A 21,938-nucleotide genomic window follows, 5' to 3' on the forward strand; every position below is an offset into this window, starting at 1 on the left:
TCGGAGTTGGGCCCGAGTTAAAGCTTCCTCTTAACGTAGAAGGGCGCCGAGCGTGGACCCTTTCAGCCCTCATAGGAGCGACCCAACCTTATCCACAAAAGTTGTCAGGTAAGCGCAGTATGCAGCGCCCTAAAGCTCAAAAAGCTGCCTGTTCGACAAGGCTATGCGGCCCAAATGTGGTGAATATCATCGTGACTAAATCGAATGTTGCGACTAAAACATATTTTTTTATTATTCAACAACGCAGGAGCCTCTTGGTACGAAGCAACACCCAATGCGTGGTCGCACACTGGAGCGTCAAAAGCAATGCTCAAGCTCACTTAAGCGTATCAACAATTAGCTAGAATATCGCCAACACTCGTACGTTCCTAAAATCCAAGCTACTCTTCCCGTCGCGTCTAGTTCTTCCTTGCGTCACCAGTTTCGCTAATCTTAATTTTGTACCCAGTCTTCTCTTCGACCTCCAAGGCTGAATGAAAGAAGTGCTGGCAGAATTACTTGGCCCTATATTTTTGTTTCAGATAAGGATATCAACGCGTTGCTACTATAAAGCTTCAAGATTAATTTGAGGATCAGCCCAAATCTATTGTAGGTTGGCTGGTGCGGAACCCGTCCTCTCTTTTATTTTGTTCCTCTAGATTCCTTTTCTTAAAGGCAGCGCTTGTACTGTTAATTATTAGGTAGTTGTTCAATCACCTAATACATGCGCCACACCGTGCGCACATATCGCACATTTATATCGATCCAGCACCCCTGCGGCAGCAGTACAAGATAACTAGAGACTCTGTTCGTCAGTGGTCGTGTTCTCAATACACACGCATCTCTCTTTTCATGTCATCTGCCCAGGTTTTCCATTTCTTATCTGCCGTCCTCCGCCTTGGACATCACTGCTTCCGTTCGTCCTCGCATCGTCACGTACTACGATGGCTCACCGAGCCGTTTCTCTCTTTTTGCCGCGTGCCACCTCATACGACGCCCTGAATTGTGAAAGCTAAAAAAAAAACACACATTGCCTGGATAAAAATGAAGTGCCGCGTTGCACTTTTCGGAGCAACTTCCGTCCCAGCGCAGCCGCTCTTCCATTGCCTTGCCGTTGTCCTCGCTTTCTGTCGTCTGCTCTCACGTTTAGAGCTTCGTTTAGTTTTGATCTTCTTTCGCCGGTAAAGTTGTGTTCGGAGCACGGTTCTTGAAGACGTGACAGAAGAGAATAGGAAGTAATTTCGTTTTCACAGCGTCCGTGCTGTCAAAAAGGAAGAAGTCCCGTGACGGCCGAATTTTCACAGCGGAATGGCCCGTGGGAAAAAAATATAATAACTCTAGAAACGCGAGGAGCCCAGATAGAAGCAGATGTCGTTCTGGTTCAGGAGACGCGAAGATTAGACTGGGCCGTCAGCTTCACTCAAATGCAGCGGGAAAGTACGGTAGCTCTGGAAATACGAGGAAAATGGTACCACGTGGGCGCGTTTGTGTGTGCGCTTATACAAGGTATGTATAGAGAACATACTATAGATACAAATTCATAAATTATCCTGGGGCATTGTTTATGTACTTATGTTCCTACCACAAGTTCGACCATAAAGCGAAGTAGGAAGAGAAGCAAAGGGAGGAAGGAAACGATGCGAAGGCAATTCCTGACGTAGCAGTGTGTGGGGATGCGAGGAATTGTCAATAGTCAAATTGCTGTGCATTTGTGTAGAGGGGGCGGAGGCATTGTCGCATTTTACCTCTGCCACTTTGTAGACCATGACTCAGAAAACAAAATAAAAGCGAAAAAATAATGCATATATGCGCATCAGAAGTGGCACACTGCTGCTTCTTATCGACGTCCATTGGTGTATTCATACGGTATACTCGCATGACGTTTCAGCACATCGCGTCCTGTATTTTCCAGTCGTTCAAATCAATGCACGATTGTAAAGCATGTGCTTTTTTTTTTGCTCTGACAAGTGTAAAAGTGTCCGGCTTCCTGGCAGACAGACCTAATTGATGTTGACAGCGCTAGCATCTTTCAACGCACACGTTTAGTATGATTGCATAGCTCCAGCTGCCACTTCTAGATTAAGTGCCAGCAAAGTGAGCGACCCACAGCGGCGTGCTCTCTCTAACAATGTGCCACATTGTATACGTTGTGGTTGAGTTCTCGTGTCATTCAAGAATTTATCTGACGCCATAAGCGAGCACGTTATTAAGTACTCGTGCAACTGTGCCCACGTCTACTGAAGTCCAACAGGGTGGTAATGTGCACTGGCGAGCCGACGGACAGATCAATTATTTCCAACAGACAGCATCGTTATGAGGCCGGAATCGAGAACAAATGCTGGAAGAGTTTGGGGCATCGCGATAACGACTGTTGCAAGAAATTTCGAATGTCCAAGATCGCAGTTTACAACTTTTTTTTTTTCCGCTGTGCACTGATACTGTAAGTTTACTTGAGAAATTGAAGAGGATAAACCAGCTGACATGGAGGGATAAAGACGTGCCGGAATTTTCTCAAGGTGACTAGCCTTTGCCTTGATCAAATTTTCTGAAATGAAAGTATACTGATAAAGAGAAGACTTCCAAACTAGGGTTCAAGGTAGTGAGTGCTCAGAAAACAGAAATGCTTCGTGGTAGTTATATCCTAAAGTAAATTGTGCCTCATTCTGGATACGTCGTACTTCGACGAAAGGGGTCGTTTCCTTAGCCGTTTGCACTACCTTACTGCAGCGTTCGTCCGATGTTATTTTTTCAGGCGAACTCAGGGGCCTGTCGTCGAACAAGCATCGAAGATAAACAGGACACTGATGAGAGCACCATGCTACTGTGAGCGGACAGCGCGATATCCCGGATTTCTCTTATTATTACTTTCCGGCACAAGCTCAGAGCTTCTCTTACTGCGTGTTTTGTTGCTTTAATATTTGCAACCCTGAACGCTAGTTCTTTTTCCCCAATCCGGAACGCCATTGAGGCATCGTGTTTCAATTATGGCTCCGAGGCGATGACTGAAAAAGCAATTTTCTCTCTCCAGACCTGAAAATACCCCTTCTCAGTTCTCGACAAAAGGATTCCTCTGCTATTTTATTTCTTTCGTAAGACTATTATTTCCGTTCATTGTGACCAAAAAGGCCAGATTGTAGATTTAGAACACAATGTTACAAGGTTTTATTTTCATGTGTCACAAATTTGCCAGTCTGTGCGCAGTTGGCGCCAGATTTCAGGCTATTCTTTCTTCGGAGTGCTACCAGACACGGCGTGAATTTATCTAGTACGCCATACTATACTTCAAGTCATTTCGGGCAACATGCGTTTGCGGTGTGGCATTTCTCTTCTCTGTAGATGCTATAGTTGTAAAGAGTGTGTTGTTTCTATACCTGTATTCGTAGTTAATCAGCAAGGCCAATTGGATTGGATTGGAGAAACGTTACTTATGCCTGCAGGTGGGCGAACAACTCTGGCATATTAATAGAGATTGCATCTCTCTTTCTACAATATTCACATACCCCCAGACCTTATCTCCATAATTTCCTAATCTTTAGATTGTGCCATGCAATGTGTGATCTGTTGTGTAGGCTACCGTACAAGTGACAGATTCTCGAACTCCTACGACAGTGTAAAATGTCGCGTTACATATCTTCTCTTGTTGAGCGCAATTTCTTTGCGATGTTTTGTAACTGCATTGCTCCGGACTGTGTATAGGGTCAGAGGCCTCGTCAGGAACCAACTGCCTCTAGCTTCTCATCCTGCATCAGACTTTATATTCTGTCTGTTGTAAAAAATGATATAAATAAATAAATAAATAAATAAATAAATAAATAAATAAATAAATAAATAAATAAATAAATAAATAAATAAATAAAAGACAATTACCGTTATATCTGAAGCAGCTGTCACAATGTGGTCTCTGCATTTTTCTTTTTTTTTCGTATGTTCCTGGCCAACGCTGAAGTTAGCACTGGAGTGTAGATACCTTTGGCAGAAGGGCAAATATCGACTGCAGCGGTAGAGAAGTAGTGGTAAATGCAGAAGCAATAACACCTTGCCGTAACTTACGCATACTTCGTTTGGAAAATGTGTGGTTGACGCTTCGACTGCGTGCGCTGCCCCAACAGCACTGGTGGACGCCTGCAGTTGTAAGATATCGAGGACTACATAACAGACACAGGGGCCAAATGGCGCAGCCATTTAGAAATGCGACGTTAGGAAAACCACGCCATAGAGAAGTTTAAAAAGGTGCTACAGCAAATTTCGCATTGCTGCCTTCGTGCCAAGAGGGAAAAGGTTTCGAACCATTCTTACATTTCCTTCAATTCAACAAACAACTCAATGCACTCTTCTATAGCGGGCTGTACCAAGCCGAGCCGTGTCAGTGCGAAAGAGCCTCGGCACGTTCCGCTCCTTACTTTACCTTCACAGCCCGCGACGACTGGCGAGGGCCAGCAAAGCAGCATCTCGCTCCGCGCTCCCTAGCAGATGGTCCATGGGGATCCGCATCCCCAAGCCGCGTGCTTTGCGTTCCCGGCGCTCAGATCCGTTCGCGTTTCCTTCCTTTGTTCCCCGTGGCCGTGGCACTCCGAGTCGGAGCTCGCGCATTTGGGCGAGCTTCTCCCTGTGCGGGATGATCAAAGGAAGCGAATGGGCCGCGGACTCGTTCGCATTGTTCGCCGCGCAGGAAGCGAAGAAGCGTAAATCTCGAGCACGCTCATTGCCGATCTCCTTTGTTGTACACACGGATGTGGTCGTGTAACTGTATGGCACCGTGAAAGTGCACGAGTGAGGTACCTTTATTATCACTGTTATATAGCTGGCCCCGGAATGCACGTGTTTAGAAATACATGTTAATTGTGCGTCTTTTTCTTTTTTTGAAGCCCTTAGTGTTCGTTTATACTCTCAACGTTCAAATCATGGACGCTCCTCTTTTGCAGCGTTTGCTCTTGAATGATGCGTTAGGCTGAGTGCATGTTTTTTTATTTCTGTATTAGTTTCCAAGTAGCCCCACCTCTACGGCGTTGCTTTGTATTAACTCTCTTAGGCAGAACAAAATCACAGCGGCCTGTCGAAGAATCAGATAAAGTGCGCCCGTGACGTTTATAGGTGTACCGTCGTAGATTTCTTTTCAGGGGTCCTCCGTATTCTTGCGTAAATGCTGGTGATGGAAAACGACTGGGGGCTGACACATTTGAAACAGCAGTTCTTTTCATTTCTTTCTTTCTTTCTTTCTTTCTTTCTTTCTTTCTTTCTTTCTTTCTTTCTTTCTTTCTTTCTTTCTTTCTTTCTTTCTTTCTTTCTTTCTTTCTTTCTTTCTTTCTTTCTTTCATTTCTTTATTTCTCTTCTTTATTTCTATTTCTGTATTTCTATTATTTATTTTTTTCTTTACTCCTTTCTCATTCTTTCTTTGAAAGCACGTTGTCTAAAGGAAAAATACAAGCCCGATAAAGGAAACCATTTTGTAGACGACGATTCTAGAATACGAAAGACATGAATAAGTGGCAGTGGCTGCGCATGCAACACCGCTGCGCATACAAAAGTGGTTGAGTGAAAAATATCACGTGAAAAAGCGAAGATAGCATTTCAGGATCTGCAAATATGCACAGCAGAAGCAGACATCTGCATGCGCATAGTCTCATGGGCGAAAGCAGCACATGACATCGTGGAATACAAATAAAGAAGGAAAATAAGGAATTCCAGCTCTTAGATCTTAGTCTAGAGGGCGAAAGATGCAAACGCGATACCGCAGTCACGTTCGCGGCTGCACAAGATACTCAGCGAGCTTTCATCGATCGTAGAATGCTTTCGTTGAGTGCAGGTATTTCAGCATGCGCGTGAAAGTACTGTTATCTGCCGACGTAACAGGTGATGTGTTTATTAGCCGCTGTGTAAAGAGCTAAGCAGGATGTGTTTAAAGAAACCTACGAGACGTTGAACTGAAGTGGGGGAGAAGCGGTATGTCCGATTTGTTTTCTAGCTTTCTTTCCACGGCAGCCCTTCTATAACATAATGGAAGCATTTCTCTTGCGGTAGTGTCTAAAGTGCTCCGTTCCGGGATCTGCAGCAGATTCTCCCAGCCATTTACTTTGGACGTGCGCTGAAAGAAAGACAGTAGCCGAAAGTGCGCTTAGGGGTGTGAAGTCAAGAAGAAACGAAGCTGAAAACTATTAACGATGGCTCTCGAAAATAGACTTTATTAGTCACTTTTGCAGTATCTGCGTCAGACAGGCCTCCATACTTAATGTAATTTCATTCCGATGTTATGCCACGTGGCAATCCAGGTGATTAAAAGAAGAGACAAGTGTGGGACGCTCTGCTCTAGAACTAAACGCCCTATGCTCCCAACGTCTGGCAGATAATTTTGCCCCACATTCGTCCAATTTTTTAAAGAGAAAGCTTTAGCGCTGACCCAACTCGAATATACGTGTTCATATATATGTGATACGGAATAAAATGTTCATTAGGCAAGGCCTTAGGCAATTTAGTCACATTTGTAGCGTTTGAAACAAACCGAAATTATAGCAACAAGTGGTTGCTGGAAGATCGTAAAAAAAAAACTATTTTTCAAATATGCTGCAGACATGCAAACCATTGCCGACCATTCTCTCTCTCTCTCTCTCTCTCTTTTTTTCTTTTCCTTTTTTTTTGCTCCTCGTTTCCTACATGTGAAACTCCTTGTTCAAACCTTCAGTGATCTCAATTTTCTTTCCTTCGACAAATATAGCAGGGGTGTGCGAATATTTGAAACTTCCAAATAACAAATCTAATAGTGTCCTATTCCATTTGGATTTCAAATCGAAAAATCACTATTCGAAAAAGCGAAGATTTTTTGAATACTTTTCGAACAATTCGAAATGTCCACTACGCCCAAATAAACATAAAGTTCGAGCAAAAGTCTTCCCACCCGCGGGCATAGCATAGACAAAACATGAGAACTTGCGTAGTGGAACAGACTACATCGCTGCTTACTTTACAGGCTGTACAGCGATCATTCATGCTCTTTGAAAATTCCTATGCATGCGAAGTGGCTACTTTTTTGCTCCTAATGCTTCATTTGTGCTTTTAATAAGCAACGCTTCATACTGTATTAGGTAATGAAGGAAAATTGCTAATCTGAAGAATACTTGGTAGTGAACGTCGATTTATAATAACTGCAATAAGGCTATTCATTATACGAAAAATATTCAAGAAGTATGCGATATTCGATTTGATTAGATTCGCTTCTGGAACTACGTATTCGTATTCGTATTCGTATTCGTATTCGATTCGTATTTGACTCGGCTTAAAAATCGCTATTCACGCACCCCTAAAATATAGTATTAATCTGTGCATTCTTTTGAATGCAGATAAGTTGTTCTGCACTTCGCCGAATGGGCAGCACAAGCGAAATGTGGTTTTTCATGATGACATAGTCGAATTTATTTATTTACTTATTTATTCATTCATTTATTTGCCACACTGTGCATTATCTAACCAGTTTCCCTGCGTTCTAGTCTATCATCTCTTTCCTTCCCCTTCAATCCCACCCCGAATGCTGACTGCCGTTCTGGTGTCACCGGACGCAGCTTGACAGTTGCAGTGCATGCAGCAAGCAGTAATTTTCAAACTTTCTTTCTTCATTTTTATTTATTCCTTACTGCCTCTACCATCGGACAGGTCAGCCGGAGCTCGGTGGGCAGCCTCTACATGACGGAGACGGACCTGAAGACCGAGGGCCACTACGCGTGCGAAGTGTCGGCCGACGCGCCCTCCTTTCAGACCGTCCGGTCGGAGAAGGAGCTCAAGGTCTACGGTGAGCGTCCAGAGACGCGGTACTGCAAGATCACACGGCACAGGGAGTGAGAATGTGCGAAACTCGTATATAGTAGTTTCAGGGACAAAGAGCGAAAAGACGTGGACAGGTAGCAAGCAGGCCAACTGCGGTATTTACGAACTGCGTCGGCGTTTCGTGGATAGCTTGTATGAATGGGTATTATTAGCGTCCTACTTAAGATTGTTATAGATGGTGTCACCAAGTTGATCATTTCTACCTTTCCGCTACATTTCTTATCAGTTAGGTTAGGTTAGCAGTTCGAGTAAAGAAAACATCGTTTCCTAAAGTATTGCCCAAAGTTTACAAAGTCGCAAAAGCTTAGTGCCGCCCAAAAAGATGGCTTTTCGTTCTAAGACTTCATTAACTTTACGCCAGCAATCCTCCAGTGGTCTTTCAATTTTGTTAGCGTCAGACCAGTTCACGTTTTTTGCGGCGATATACTTGCAGTCTAAGTCTACTGACAGGATAACTACGTCCTGATTTACTACTGGACGGGTGCTGTGGCATGTTAACAAAAAATGCTCAGTAGTGTCGACGCTATTTGCAAGGTTCAATGCGCTAATGGCCATCATCGGCAAATTTTCTATACCACAACTCCCCTTCACATGGCACCTTAATCGTGCTTCAAATAGTATACTGAAGTAGCCTTTGAATTGCCATATAATACTTATTTCTTGATGCGAAAGTATCAAATGACGCATTGAGCGAAAAAGCCGGAGTCTGCAGCAGCGAAACACACCCAAATTTCCTCTGGCTGCGACGCTGCGTCACGACCACGCCTCGACGGAACAGAGCGGGCGGAACGGTTTTGCGTGAGAGGATAGTGTGTCGCCGCGACGCCACGTCACCAGCGCGTCTCGACCGAGGAGATACGCTGACGTGACGTTGCGGAGCGAGGCGGCTTGTCGTCGGAGAGGCAGTCGCGTGACGCGCATGCGCGGTGCCGTCGTCTCGCTCTCGGAAGCCGAGGCACGGTCCGCATCTCTCTCTCTCTCTCTCTCACACACACACACACACACACACACACACACACACACACACACACACACACACACACACACGCACACGCACACACGAACACGCACACGCACACGCACACGCACACACACACACACACACACACACACACACACACACACAAACACACACACACACACACACCATCTTTTTGTGAAACATAAAATTGTTACGGCGAACAATATATACAAATGCAGGCTGCTGCAATCCTACATTAGTGCAACTCGCGGGAAGCTGGACACATTTCTCACACTTGCAAATCTTGAACCTACTCAAAGTATTTACTTCCACCGGTATAAACCCCCCTGGAAAACTCCATTCTCACGCACTATTTACGGAACGCAAAGGCTTAGCTACACATTACCAAGCACTCTTAACGCATATGAGCAGCAAGACATCGAAATCAGAACACTAAATCCCACCAATGTAGTTAGCTTGTTTTTGTAACTGCGCATTCCTTAAATTGTATTGCATTATATAAATGTTGCATGTATCATTGATGCCAATTTGTCTTCTCTTGCTTTATTATATGCAAAAATGATCCCATGTGTACAATTTTTCGTACTGGTGTATAATTATTTGCTTTCGCTTGAGTGTTTACTCTGTCACTTTAAATTATTCACTTTTTGCTTGTGTAATTATCTTTTTACTTGTATATTTACCCTGTCATTGCTACTACAGGGTGGACGGTGCTTAGTCAAGCTGCAGTATCCGCAGCTTTTTCGCCGTCTCCCCTTTTTCACAAATGTTTTTGTTTGGTGAAAATAAAACACTGACTGACTGACTGACACACACACACATCCACTGGGCTTAGCTGCTGAGCGCTCCTGCCGGCATTGTAGGCCACCGCTGCTTCCTCGGTCTATCATCGCGCAGGACGTCGGTGGCATGCAGCGTATGTTGGCACCGCAGGCTGCTGCTGCTTGATAGCTCAGGCAGCACTACCGCTATGGTACATCACTTGCAGTGCAAAACTCAAAGGACGGCTCAGCGGCGTTCAATTGGACATTAATGCTTTCGCATTCACAACTCATACGAAGTGCTTAGGTGCCTTCGCATTTTTTTCCTATGACGATTACAGGAGTTAGCGAGGTGGCCAGTGCGAGAACATTTTGTATGCTCGAATATTCTAAAAACTCACAGCATATAGAGTATCCATGGCTCACTCGTGTAACTATTGAACTACGAGATCTGGAAATTAATTAGTGATCGCAGCGTGCGGGCATATGATGCAATGTGTGATGTCGCAACTACGCGGTGACGCTGCCGGTGTTTTCTTCAGGACCTTTATGCGTAAACGAGCTTGCGGACGCAATTATTGCAGCAATGCTCACCTTTAGACGGCGTGCGTTTTGTCCAACATTAACATTGAAATCGGGTTTGCAAAATTGTTTTGTTATGGCGGATTATGAAAATTTAGTTAGGAGTCAGCGCATTCGTAACTACTGCTTGCACCTTACAGACGCCTCTTTGCGTAGCACAGTCCCCTGTGCTTACGTTGAACCATGCAAACCTTGACTATGTGCACAGTATGTCAGCGCTCCTATTTACAAACCTGTAATGTCAAAGTATTGATACCCCCAATAATTTAGGTGTGCTGCTTTCCGCACTGGGGAGTTGTTTCTAAACAAGAATACATTCTTCTGCTTTCTCTGGTTGAGAGCAAAGGTGTTATTTAGTTAGTTATTTCTAGTGGACAGACGACAGAGCTCGATTTGTACAACAGTTTGCTTTCATGCAGTTACGCGAAAATAGAAAGCAAATATCTATCACACCTTTTGGTGAATATTTGGCGAGGAAAGAGACGCTCAGGAGGAGCAATTATCTGCCAAGTCTTCCAGGCCAACTTCGCTTGTGTAACATCACCACCATCACCACCACCACCACTACCACCTGAGTTTATTTATCTAGTTCTCCCTCCATTGTAGTGCTGCCCAAAAAAGGCCCCGTGATACGCGGTACCAAGCCACACTATAGGATCGGAGACATGGTGAACGTCACGTGCTACGCAAGCGCGACAAAGCCGCCAGCTGTCCTGATGTGGTACATCAACGGTGAGCAGGTGAGCGTCGTTTCTCTTGCGAAAAAGGCATTGCCTCGGATGTCACACTGCGAAACCAACGAATATATTGTCATCAAACTCAAATAGCCACAGTCATATTCTCGCAGTCAATGTCGCAACGACTTCGTTAACGTCGCAGGTAATGACTAGAATTTTGCCTACAGTTTGCCTTGGCATTTTAAAAGAAGCTAATTTGTGTGCGCACGCTTACATGTTACGGTAATCTCTACAAAGACTAATGATTTAATATTTTTGTGTGGTAACTAATGTTTAGCAGTTCAAATGCAGTAGTTCCGCAAGTGCGGCGGTTTTAATGTTTTGGTTGTTCTCGGTCGACAGCAAAAACTTGCATGAGCTTTACTTTATCGTTTATAGCCGAGCGAAATAGCGAGAACGTATAGCTTAAATTACCACGATAATTGCGATTCGCCTTAATTTACTTCGTTTAATTTCCGCTCTTCGGTCTGTACAGATTCCTCCCGAATACGAGAGGATGTACCCAATCTTCCGCGACCAGGACCACTTGTACCACTCGTCGTTAGGCTTGACCTTCACGGCCGAGCCCCAACACTTCACCTACGGCACCATGAAGCTCAAGTGCACCGCTACAGTGTCCGGCGCGTACTCGCTGTCTAGCGAGGAGATCGTGGCAGCAGCTGACGCCAAGCGCATCGGTACGAGTTCGGACCAGCGATGATCGCAGGATCTTAGTTTCCGCGGTCAGAAAAACCGTGACAACCACTACTGGTTTTCCGCAGAGAACTTAACTTTCTACTGGTCATCCGGCAGAGGACGTAGAGACTAAAGATGGATGGCACGTTGAAAGCAAGCAAGAAAGCAAACAAACTCACAAACATAAACACCGGCATTCTGTATTTCTTATCTCCACTCACTGCCATAAACGTTTGACTTAAAATTCGGAATTCTCGTCTTTTTTCAATGTTTCTGAAGAAGATGGTGTTGTTCAAAGATACTTAAGCATTTTTCATTAGATCCCTGGGTAGTGCCGTTCTTGGTTTCGATTGGGAGTAACATGTGTTAACGGAGGAGCACGGGCGATAATAACTAACGTCTATCACAGACTTGTTATGCAAACAGCGCGAACTGACCCGCGGAATACTTTTGCGGTGGGCGCGAAAGCTCTCGCATCAAAAAATAACATTTCACCGCAACTTACCGATTATTCGTTGGTAGGAATATAAAAGTTTGAGCTCTACAAATTTTCTTTTCGTTCCTCTTCTGTACGTGCTGCCAAGGGCATTAGCATGCAGCATTAATTGCTGCGATTATGTCGAAGATGTGTACGGCCAATCGGAAATTAGTCTAGCTGCAGTTAATGTGCCGGCGAGGCATAGAGTTTAGAATTTGTTCCTACTATATTCTTGTTCCTGCTATATGCTTGTTCCTACTATATGCTTGTTTTTTTTTTCTAAACTTCCAGCCCCGCTAAGTAATCACTTCGATGATGCTATGAAGGACATGTGTTCGTTTTGTTTTGTTTGTCGTTGAACGAATACTTTAAGAGAAAAGTCACCATTCCTACTATGAAGGGCCACTTGGTCGTGCTACGAAAACATCCGAGGAGAAACAAAATAAAGCAGCACTTCGCGACATGCGTAACAGTGTGTTTCGTTCTTGTCGCGGAAGTTTCAAACACGCCCCCTCATGGACGCTGTTACCAGAATCTGTTGCTGAAATTGTTTCCCCAGCATCAGAAGACGACAAGCCTTCTATTACTGGCGCCCAAGCGAGCTACCATGTCGGTGACATGGTCAACGTGACCTGCAGCTACTCCCGCTACGGACGCCCCGTCGACCTACAGTGGCAGCTCAACGACCAAGAGGCACGTTGCTCTGGCTTGGTTAATTCGTTTCACGTTAGACTAGTTAAGAGAGAGAAAGAAGATAAAAAACAAAAGCAGGACAAGAAATCAAGTTATGTATTTAGTTTTCCGGAAATTTGCTTCAGTTTTCATTTAAACTGCAAAATACCTGGCTGTTAGGCTATTGGCGTTTGGTTGAAGAGAGACTGGAACGCACAAAAAAAGTTGGCTCTAAGAATTCATAACGTAGGCGCTGCGAGTTAGGCTATTCAAGTAACAGTTACGTTGAGTCAGGGCAGGTTTAACCGAGGTAAAACGGGAGATGCTGGCTGCCGCCTGCTTTCGCACACACCGTCTCACTAGCAGGAAAAACTGGGACGTGAGCAAAAAAAAAATGAAACAAAACGTTGAGAGTCACGCTGAACATTTAAGTTGACCCTTGAAAAATGCAAAAGGCTGCATCTAACGACCCGATGCTTTCATTGCGTTATCATCTCAGCGCTTAGTTCTCGTTTATTGAAAAAGAAAATAAGAAAAATAACGCTATGGCGCTATGCTGAAAGAGGTTTTGCTTATTCATTTTTCCAATTATTCACACCAAACAATATACGAGAAAGACGCATACTGTTAAAGATAGCATGCCTGAAGAATGCCTAGCTGTTTTTCAAAAATCTCTTATCTCGAGGCCCAAAAGGCCACCCACACATGTACAACTACCGCGTGGCTCTGACGATGCTGCGCATCGTCGTCCTGGTCGACATTGTCGCAGAAAGGGAACCAGGTCAATTTGGTTGAGCTCGATCGATTCAGTAACATTCGTCGAATCGTTAGGCCCCGTCACGTGACTTGCAGGACCGATAACTGGGCGGCGCAGGTGTCGAACCGGTACCTGGTCCACTACCCACTCCGGCGATTAGAGTCCGGCGGTCAAGTGACGTCGCTGGGCCTGCATTTCACGGTGCGTCCCGGACACTTCGTACGTGACGAGATGCGCATCAAATGCACGGCCACGCTCCAGAACGCCGGCAGGGGACCGCCGCCGGTGTCGTCATCCTCCGCCTCGCCCAGGGACAACTCCTACTCGGAGAAGGAGTTCATGCTCGGCACCAGCAGCCACCACTCGTCGGGACTACACGTCTCGGAGCACTACGGCGCTGCAGGTGTGTTCTTTCTTGCTGCCTTCCATTAGCTCACAGCATCGTGCGCTTGCTTGTACTGGTCCGGATTAACTAATAACTCAAGGTAAACGACAATGAGCATTTTGAAAACATGGGGCGAAGCAATACAAAGGACACCTAAACATTATTAAAAACCTTGAATTTACCGCAGCGTCCACACAAACGTATTCGTCCCGCCAGGTGTTTGCCCTACGGATGACTACAAAGTCCTTTTCGGAAGCACCTTCTTGAACAGCGTACACTGAAGCCTGCGTATTTTGCTGAAAGCTTGAGAATTTCTCTTCACTTTACCCCTGTCTCGGGGCAGAAAATAGAGAAAGGTCTCCATGCCGAACTTGAGCGCCGACGAGACAGTGGCAAACCCATAGCGATGCTTGTGAAGCTGCTGCAACTAACCATGGAGCAGGCTATGCGCCAGCCTCCGCCAAAGACGATGTAGTGTCTGTGATTTTCTCACCGTGCATTTCAGAATGCGAGGCTCCTAAGACGCAGTTACGTTCTTTTGACCTTTGACCACATGACACGTTCCTTGTACGGAATGTGTTCAGAGAATCTTATCTATTTTTTCCAGCGGGCGCCTGACGTCCCTAACCGAAACCAGACGACCTTATAACCACTTTTGCTCTTACTAAGAAGATAGTAGGGGATTTCCCAAGATCAGTAGCAAATAAACTGAAGAGAGGGGTAATTGATCAGACAAGCGCAGAGAAACAGTTTACCAAAACCCGCTCGACTCCATCTGATATGGGGTATTGCCAGTGACTCTCGAACGCAATGCCACTAAGTAAGCGTGGCGTGTCAGACTATTAACTGCGATGAGTACTCTGACACTTCTCCTTGCCCTTACCCTAGTGCAGGATAGCAAATCAGAACCTCTTCCTGTTAACCTCCCTGCCTTTCCCACCGTTTCTCTCTTCCTCTCTCTCTCTCTGACTCGCCACACATACTCTGGGAATGTGAGCCGTCGCTGGCACCCCTCCCCCCTGTTTCCCACCTCACTCTACCCCCAAATGCCGAGTGGCGGACTCAAGCAACCACACCGGAAGATAAGGGTATCTGGCGTACTTCGTTGAGTTGGCCTTGACGATATTCGCCAGTGACCAGGCTCTAGACAGAGGGCCGCTGAAAACCCAGTCACTCCCTCAGATAGAGCTCTCTCTCTCTCTCTCTATTCCTTTTTTCAATTATAAGCTCTCCCCTTTCCTCTGTCGGGTAAGTAAACCGGCCGCTTTTCCATTTAACCTCCCTTTCTTTCTCAGTTCACAATTTCCCTCTCCCATTTCACAGTTTACTCTCAGTTGTTTTCTTTCCGCTATCTAGTGTAGTTGCAGTCTTCATAGAGCATTTCTGATGTTCTGGACTATCTATTTTCAGCACTGGACAGCAGTGGATCATCCAGACGGCTGGCCGTGGCCTGGATCGTCCAAAGCTGTGCAGTCACGTTGTTCGTGATGTGTGCACGATGAGCATGGAGACGAGGAGCCGACTTCGCACCCTGTATGCGCTGCTGTCAAGACGTTATCTGGCTTTCCATCAGCATCGATCGCGGCAAGCAAGAAATTCAGCTACCGCGCATGATAACGGTTTCTGGGGTCGATAACGTGTGTGACACGACGCTGGACCGGAACAACGTTGTGTATATAATTCAGTGCCTTTCTACCTCTTCGCGAAGATGGTTGACGAACAAAGCAAATTTTATGCGCAATATATCGCTCATCTTGACGTATCGCTCGCGAGCTGTCTTGTTCGCAGATGTAGTCTTTTACATAAGAGTTCCATATGAACAGCATTACTATTTCCACATTTCATAATAAAAGGGAAAGTCCTGTTTGTAGCTTAAGGGACTCGTAGTGCGCTTTACGTTAATAGAATAAATGAATGAAATGAAATGTGTTAAAGAATCCGAGGACAACTGAGAACTTCTTACGAGTTGTGAATGCGAAAGCATTAATGTCCAACTGAACGCCTCTGAGCGGTCCTTCGAGTTATAAACTGACCTCGCGGGCAAACCAGCGCGTTGAGATGCTTGACGCATTTGGATTTGGCCTTACCGAGGCGCAGTTAGAACGCAGGGGAGAGCTCGCGTTCTACAGGCTTCCGAGAGCGAGAGCGACGGTGACGTGGCGTCGCGGCGATGACCTCTCCCCACACGCAAAGCGGCGGCAGCAGGTGTTCCCTCTCGCCCGCTCTGCTCCGTCGAGGCCCGAACTAGCAAGCGAGAGCCAGCGTCAGGAGCGCGCGAGGCGCGCTCGTTAGGTGGCGTCGCAACCAATGCGAAGCTTCGCTGCTACAGCCGCCGACATTTTCGCTCAATGGGCCATGTGACGCTTTCGCAGTATTAAGCTTTTGCGCATTAAGAGTACGGAGTTGCTCAATGCTACTACTGCGTCCAAGCGTGAAGTTCGCAAGCGTGGCAAAGTTCATCCATACCTTCGCTCGCATGGAAAACTTCCTAAAAGTTAACGGCTGTTCATTGTAGCATGTTACTAATTTTTAATACTTAAAGCTGTCAGTGGAAAGCTAGTCTTCCTTTAAAAGTTATATTTGTTCGTGCACAGTCAACTTTTATCCGCTGCAACAGGATGTTCTATGCTGTTCCGTTGTAGGTGAGAGCCTTTCCCATAAATATTGACACTTTAACACCTCACGCAAGACGAAAATGCAAGCCACCTAAGTTGCTCTACATTGAGATGCTATATCAGTCTCCGTTGGTCTCACCTGCTCCCAGCGTCAGAAGCCTGTCTTGTAACATGTGGCTGATATAAGCGAAAACCACTCAAATTGTTTGCAGTACTATCTAAAACTTTTTGGATGCCTAAATACAGGACCCGCAATTACACTGTCTTCAATTTGTACAGTCGTAGTTGAATGGTTTCTTACACTTGCCGTTCTATCTGTATATATGTGCATAAAGGTTTAAATACAATTGTGCTGACTACTAGCAGTTACCCACATATACGAGCAACATTTGTTATTACATCTGCTGCTTACATTTAATATACGCAACTGTCGAAAAACTAAAGTAAATATGAAGCGCTAAATTGTCTGATGTATACTTATACATTTCACGCGAAGATGAAACGTTATTACTGTAATCAATATTACTTTTATTCTAAGAAAGTGGATACTTTGGTGGTATTTGCATTCTTTTGTGCAGAGTACCTCTCATGCCATCATACGTTTCTGAATTTTTTATAAAGGGAACCCTTTTCTGACCAAGTGGAATTGCTGTTGTTCCTGGAAATTTGTTTACATCCCAATGACATAGTCACTGCGTGTAGGCATACCTGTTCGAACTTTCCTTTGATATCTGCTACACCTATCTTGCGTCACACCTGTATCAAAGCTTCACCGTCATATGTAAATAAAGGAAAGATAAGTGCTTTTATGGTCTCATTGGTGGCCTCAATTGAATGCCGATGGCTTGCTTCAACTACGTACAAGATGCAGCCGTGCAAGAATTCGCAAAAGATGAAAGGTGAGCTTCGAATCAACGGTGAGCAACGGTGAGCTTCGAATTTCACATCGATCATACGCTGTTTCAAGACATACTAAAAATATATTGTGCATGGTTGGCAACATACACTTACAGTTATAGTGGGTTTGGAGAGAGAGAGAGACAGAGAAAGCAAACTCACCAATCCCGTACTATTATGGGTCCTTCAGAAAAACTCCAAGCTCACTTTCCAGTGATACAAAAAAGACAACGAGTGCATTGTTAAAATGGTGATTATGGCCAGCTAGTGCTTTCGTGGGCTGCAATATTTCAGGCAGTTGGCCCTGTGTATAGATTATATTATGGGGTTTTACGTGTTTAAACCACTTTCTGATAATGAGGCACGCCATAGTGGGGCACTCCGGAAATTTTGACCACCTGGTGTTCTTTAACGTGCACCTAAATCTAAGTACACGGTTTTTTTCGCATTTCGCCCCCATCAAAGTGCAGCCGCCGTGGCCGGGATTCGATCCCGCGACTCGTGCTTAGCAGTCCAGTGCTGCGGGGAAGCTGGCACGGCAATGTAATGTTTGTGCGCATGCGCAAGTGTGTGCTTGTGTGTGGGGTGAAAGGAAAAGTGTGAGCGCGCGTGCGTCAGTGGGTGAAATTTTGACCCAAGCTTTCTTTCTGAAACAGTAAAATCTCTCTCTCTCTCTCTCTCTCTCTCTCTAACTTCTCATCACATGGCAAATGCGTGCACAAAACGTCTAAACGAACAACAAATGCGCTGATGATTAGGGCGTCTAATGTGTTCAAATACGCCAAGGAGAATTCGCGCGCCATGTTGACAGCTACTAATTACTCCAGGCCGACGAGCCGCTAAAACCACCGTAATTAGGGATTGTGCAACGTCGACACTTAAGAAGTAAGAACGACATTGAGGTGCATGGAGTGGACGTACTCGCGATGCTGATTAAATACGGTCTTTCCTGTTCTTGTTGATGAGGCATATGTGCGGGACTAGGAAAGTAGAGAGTGGGGCTTTTTTGAAGCTTCATAAGTACCCGTTGACTGTAGTTTGTCACTATTTTGCAGCTTCACGGATGTCACAATTAATAATATGTCCAATCTTTAGTTAAAATTATCGTAATTTCAGCTTGAATTCTTGTTCACCAGCTCATCTGAGGGATAAAAGAGGGTTGCGACTCGGAATAAATTACCCTTGAGTGCTTCCAATATAAAACTAAATTAGTCGGTTATTACAGTAGTAACCTATGGAGCTGACATTTGCAAGATACGAATAAAGCTTGAGAAGTAACTAAGGGCAGCGCCACTAGCGGTAGAAATGAAAATGACTGGCGTGACATTGAGAGACGGGAAGATGGCGGCGTGGCCTGGAGAGCCACGGGTATGGCTAGCGAACGAGTATAGCTGATATCGTCATTGAAAGTTAGATTTATAAATAGGTTGTGCAGGTTACTTAGCAGGTACACGACTGTCTAAGAGGAATTGGTGCCCCAAAAAAAGGGGGAAAGGCAGTTGAGGTGGCAGAGCATTAGCTGGTGTGATGAGATTCGGAAATTCCCAAGCATGGGGTATGCAGTCAGTGGAAGGACTTCGATGGGAGAGGCTTCTAATTTGCCTTGTAGTGGAAGTAAAATTGACTGGTAATGATGGCTATCACAGCGTCAGCAGGGAAACGGCAAGACATTTCGTGCTTTGTTAGTGTGCAAGTACCCTATTTTTTTTCTCTCAATGCACCAGTTCACCGCACGTTCCATTTTTCTATACCGTGTGCATTACTGCAGTTTAGCTAGATGGATACGTATATATTTATTATGAAAACTTAGAGGTCGGCCAGAATCAAAGTTCTGACATTGAAGAACAAAAATGAAAACGAAGCGTATGAGAATATCTTACATCGCTCACAGTCTGTGTCAGCGACGCTTAATATCATTCGCAACATTCAATGAATACCTCCCTTTCGTAACGAGAGCATGTGAAAGCATTTCTCGAACTGCTTTGTAAATACGAACTGTGCACCATTATCCATAACGCAATTCGTGAGTGGTAGTGGTTCGAGAACGCATTCGCCGAATAATGGCGACAGTGCGCCCAGCATAAATATGGCGAATGTGGCAAATCAATGCCAAAGAGTTCTTGCCAAAATTATTTGCATGTTTCACCTTGTTTTTGCTATAGAAACTGTTCATTTGGATCCGCTCTAGGTAAGTTTTAATGTCTCAGCGTCTTATAAGCTCGACGGGTAACGCGATACACGTGCGATCTACTCGCTTATTTCCTTCATCTCAAGCCGTCGTTTCCACCAGGCTTGGCTTTTTGTCGTTTCTTCGAAACCAACTTTTTTCAAATAAAGCCTACCTCGGCTGGCGTTGCGATCGGCTTCCGCAGGTAATAGGGACAAACAACAAAGAAAATTGCGACGAAGCAGTGCTGTAGGGCAGGACAAGGAGAACAAAGAAAACAGGAGCGCTGAAGTAGCAAGTATAGTTCGCGCTGAGTCTAGCTCAGCACACGTGCGTCCCGAAGTAAAAGTACAGTGTTCACGACGTCTCTCTTGCGAACTTAATTGGTTCAGCGAACCAAGCGAGGGCGGCCCCTCTGTTCTATTTTTAAACGTAGATAACGCAGTTTCCTTTGGCTGCCGCACTCTTCGCATGGTCCATTAGTAGCGTCACCGTGGAAATGGGCAGCACTGCGACTACTAAATGCGAGGGCGACAAGTGCAGCGGTTGCTCGTGGTATTGCTGCTATTTGGCGTCGGATGTGCTCCTGGAGCACTAAACCCTCTTGTGTTACAGAAACACTTCGGCCCTAGTTTATATTACGAAGGCTGCGGGGGCGCCGTTGCAATAGCTGCGCAGCAAGGTTGGCGTAGTCTACACTGGCGAAAATTACGCGACAAAGTGGCCGCTTGTCCGGGTGAAAAATAAAGGTAATTAATAATAGCACTGAAAGAAAGAAAGAAAGAAAGAAAGAAAGAAAGAAAGAAAGAAAGAAAGAAAGAAAGAAAGAAAGAAAGAAAGAAAGAAGTTCTTTAATTCGGAGAGGTCTACCCCCCCCCCCTCTCTCCCAGGTGGCCATGCCTATATAACCTACACCTACAGATGGGAATATGAAATAGTACGCACAAAATTTCATTACGCAGGTCATGTAATGCGTGGAGAAGAAGGAAAGGAGACCTTTTTTCAGCAGAGTGGGTGCGAAGGAAAGCAAATCGCAGTTGTGGATGGCAGTGCTAGATTACGTGCGCAGATTTCGCCGAGTGTAGAAACGAATCAGCTGCAGAAAGAAACTGCTCCACCTCGCACTTCTCAAACCGTGTGGTGCTGCGGATGCTGCAGCAGTCGTCGGTCAAAAATGTGTCTTATAAAAGTGATTGTACAAGAGGACGACTTGTAAGTAGCCTGTGATATCGTGCTGACCAGTGACAACATCCGACGATACGCCTGACATCATGACAATATGCGCGTCGATCGCTGACTGGCCTTTACTTACGTGCAGCTACGTCAGTTGATTCACACAGCGCGTAGACTACCGGCAGACAAAATGAGTGCTACTCCGCTTCACCAGATAATTCACCTTGTGTTTATGGACATAGTGAATACAATCATTGTTTCGAGATTCAACACTTAAGTTCGAGGACTGCTCTAGACAGCGTGTAGAGAATATAAACTCTATAGGAAGTAGTCTGCGCTCCGCTCACGGACTTTACTTGCATACAGGAGGTATACGGGCTATATACATAAGACGAGAATAATTTTTGTAAGTGTAAGTTCTTGCAAATTCTGGCTTTCAAGAATGCTCAGCGGTTTTGGCAAGGCGTGGTGTGGCCACACGTTGTGTTCTCATCGCTTTACAATAAGTCGGGGCAATACATCACAAAATATTGCTTCCCGAGTCTATATGCCTTTACTGATTATTTTATGCTGCGAAGCAAAGCAGTGATGGGGTGCCGAAATTAGCACATAAAGTCAGTGGTGCTGTGGCGTTTGGCCGAGAATTTCTACGCTTGTTTCCCCACACGGCTAATTCTCTTCTGTAGTCGGCAAACCCTCCTGTGCTTAGAGGACAAGGCTAACCTACAACAATGCACAATTGTTGAACAAAGGTTAGCATGCAAGAGTGCTTCTTCGTCATTTCTTTTTTTATTCGTGTATTTTGGGCCTAATCTTTCCCAGCGGCAAAAGTACATAGTGCATATGAAAAACCAAGGAAATAAAATAAAGTTAGGCGAATGCACATCATTGCCCATTGCCCAGCTTTCCGGCATCATTTAGATAAGTAGGGCTACCATCATTTGACAAGCTAAATTCCCGTTCAGAGGCAAAGGACACCAACGTTCTGCCCCTAGAGTTAACTTTAGAGCTTCCCCATAGGTAATGGTGGGCGTTAAAGTCACCAGTGAGCACCCACGGCTCTGGAGTAGATGTCAAAATTCCCCGTAGGCGCTCACAATCTAGACGGCTTGTTGGAGATAAATAGGCTCCAAGAATTGTAAACGTGAGCTTTTTGTAATTGTAAACGGCAGCTGCTTGGACCTAACCTTCGTGTCACGGTCGCTTTCGAGAAGAGTGCACTGGTTTTCCGATTTAGAAACACGGGGTAGCGACCACATCCCAAC

General features: G+C 45.2%; 2 protein-coding genes across 28 annotated transcripts in view; one reads left to right on the forward strand and one right to left on the reverse strand.

Moving 5' to 3' along the window:
• The window catches only part of LOC135917746 (uncharacterized), a 40,189-nt gene extending 22,946 nt beyond the window's left edge, over positions 1-17,243 (forward strand). Inside the window, exons 3-8 of the mRNA XM_065451335.1 lie at positions 7,622-7,757; positions 10,724-10,857; positions 11,330-11,531; positions 12,567-12,700; positions 13,554-13,839; positions 15,232-17,243. Coding sequence (XP_065307407.1) covers positions 7,622-7,757; positions 10,724-10,857; positions 11,330-11,531; positions 12,567-12,700; positions 13,554-13,839; positions 15,232-15,323 — 984 coding nt within the window. The 3' untranslated portion in view covers positions 15,324-17,243. The remainder of the gene's footprint in view (positions 1-7,621; positions 7,758-10,723; positions 10,858-11,329; positions 11,532-12,566; positions 12,701-13,553; positions 13,840-15,231) is intronic.
• The window catches only part of LOC135917748 (uncharacterized), a 162,631-nt gene that overhangs the window by 31,107 nt on the left and 109,586 nt on the right, over positions 1-21,938 (reverse strand). For 19 of the 27 annotated variants that reach the window (XR_011514064.1, XR_010569398.2, XR_011514067.1 and 16 more), the window contains one exon: positions 4,030-4,101. The exons of 7 other annotated variants lie outside the window; for them this stretch is intronic. Coding sequence is in view for 6 of the 20 variants with exons in the window: in XM_070537535.1 (XP_070393636.1) it covers positions 4,030-4,101 (72 nt within the window). In the remaining 14 variants the exon portion in view is untranslated. Of the gene's footprint in view, positions 1-4,029; positions 4,102-4,384; positions 4,586-21,938 lie in introns of all 27 variants that reach the window. One more of the 27 variants, XR_011514066.1, reaches the window with a different exon arrangement.

Source organism: Dermacentor albipictus, chromosome 4, assembly GCF_038994185.2.
Source record: "Dermacentor albipictus isolate Rhodes 1998 colony chromosome 4, USDA_Dalb.pri_finalv2, whole genome shotgun sequence".
NCBI lineage: Eukaryota > Metazoa > Arthropoda > Arachnida > Ixodida > Ixodidae > Dermacentor > Dermacentor albipictus.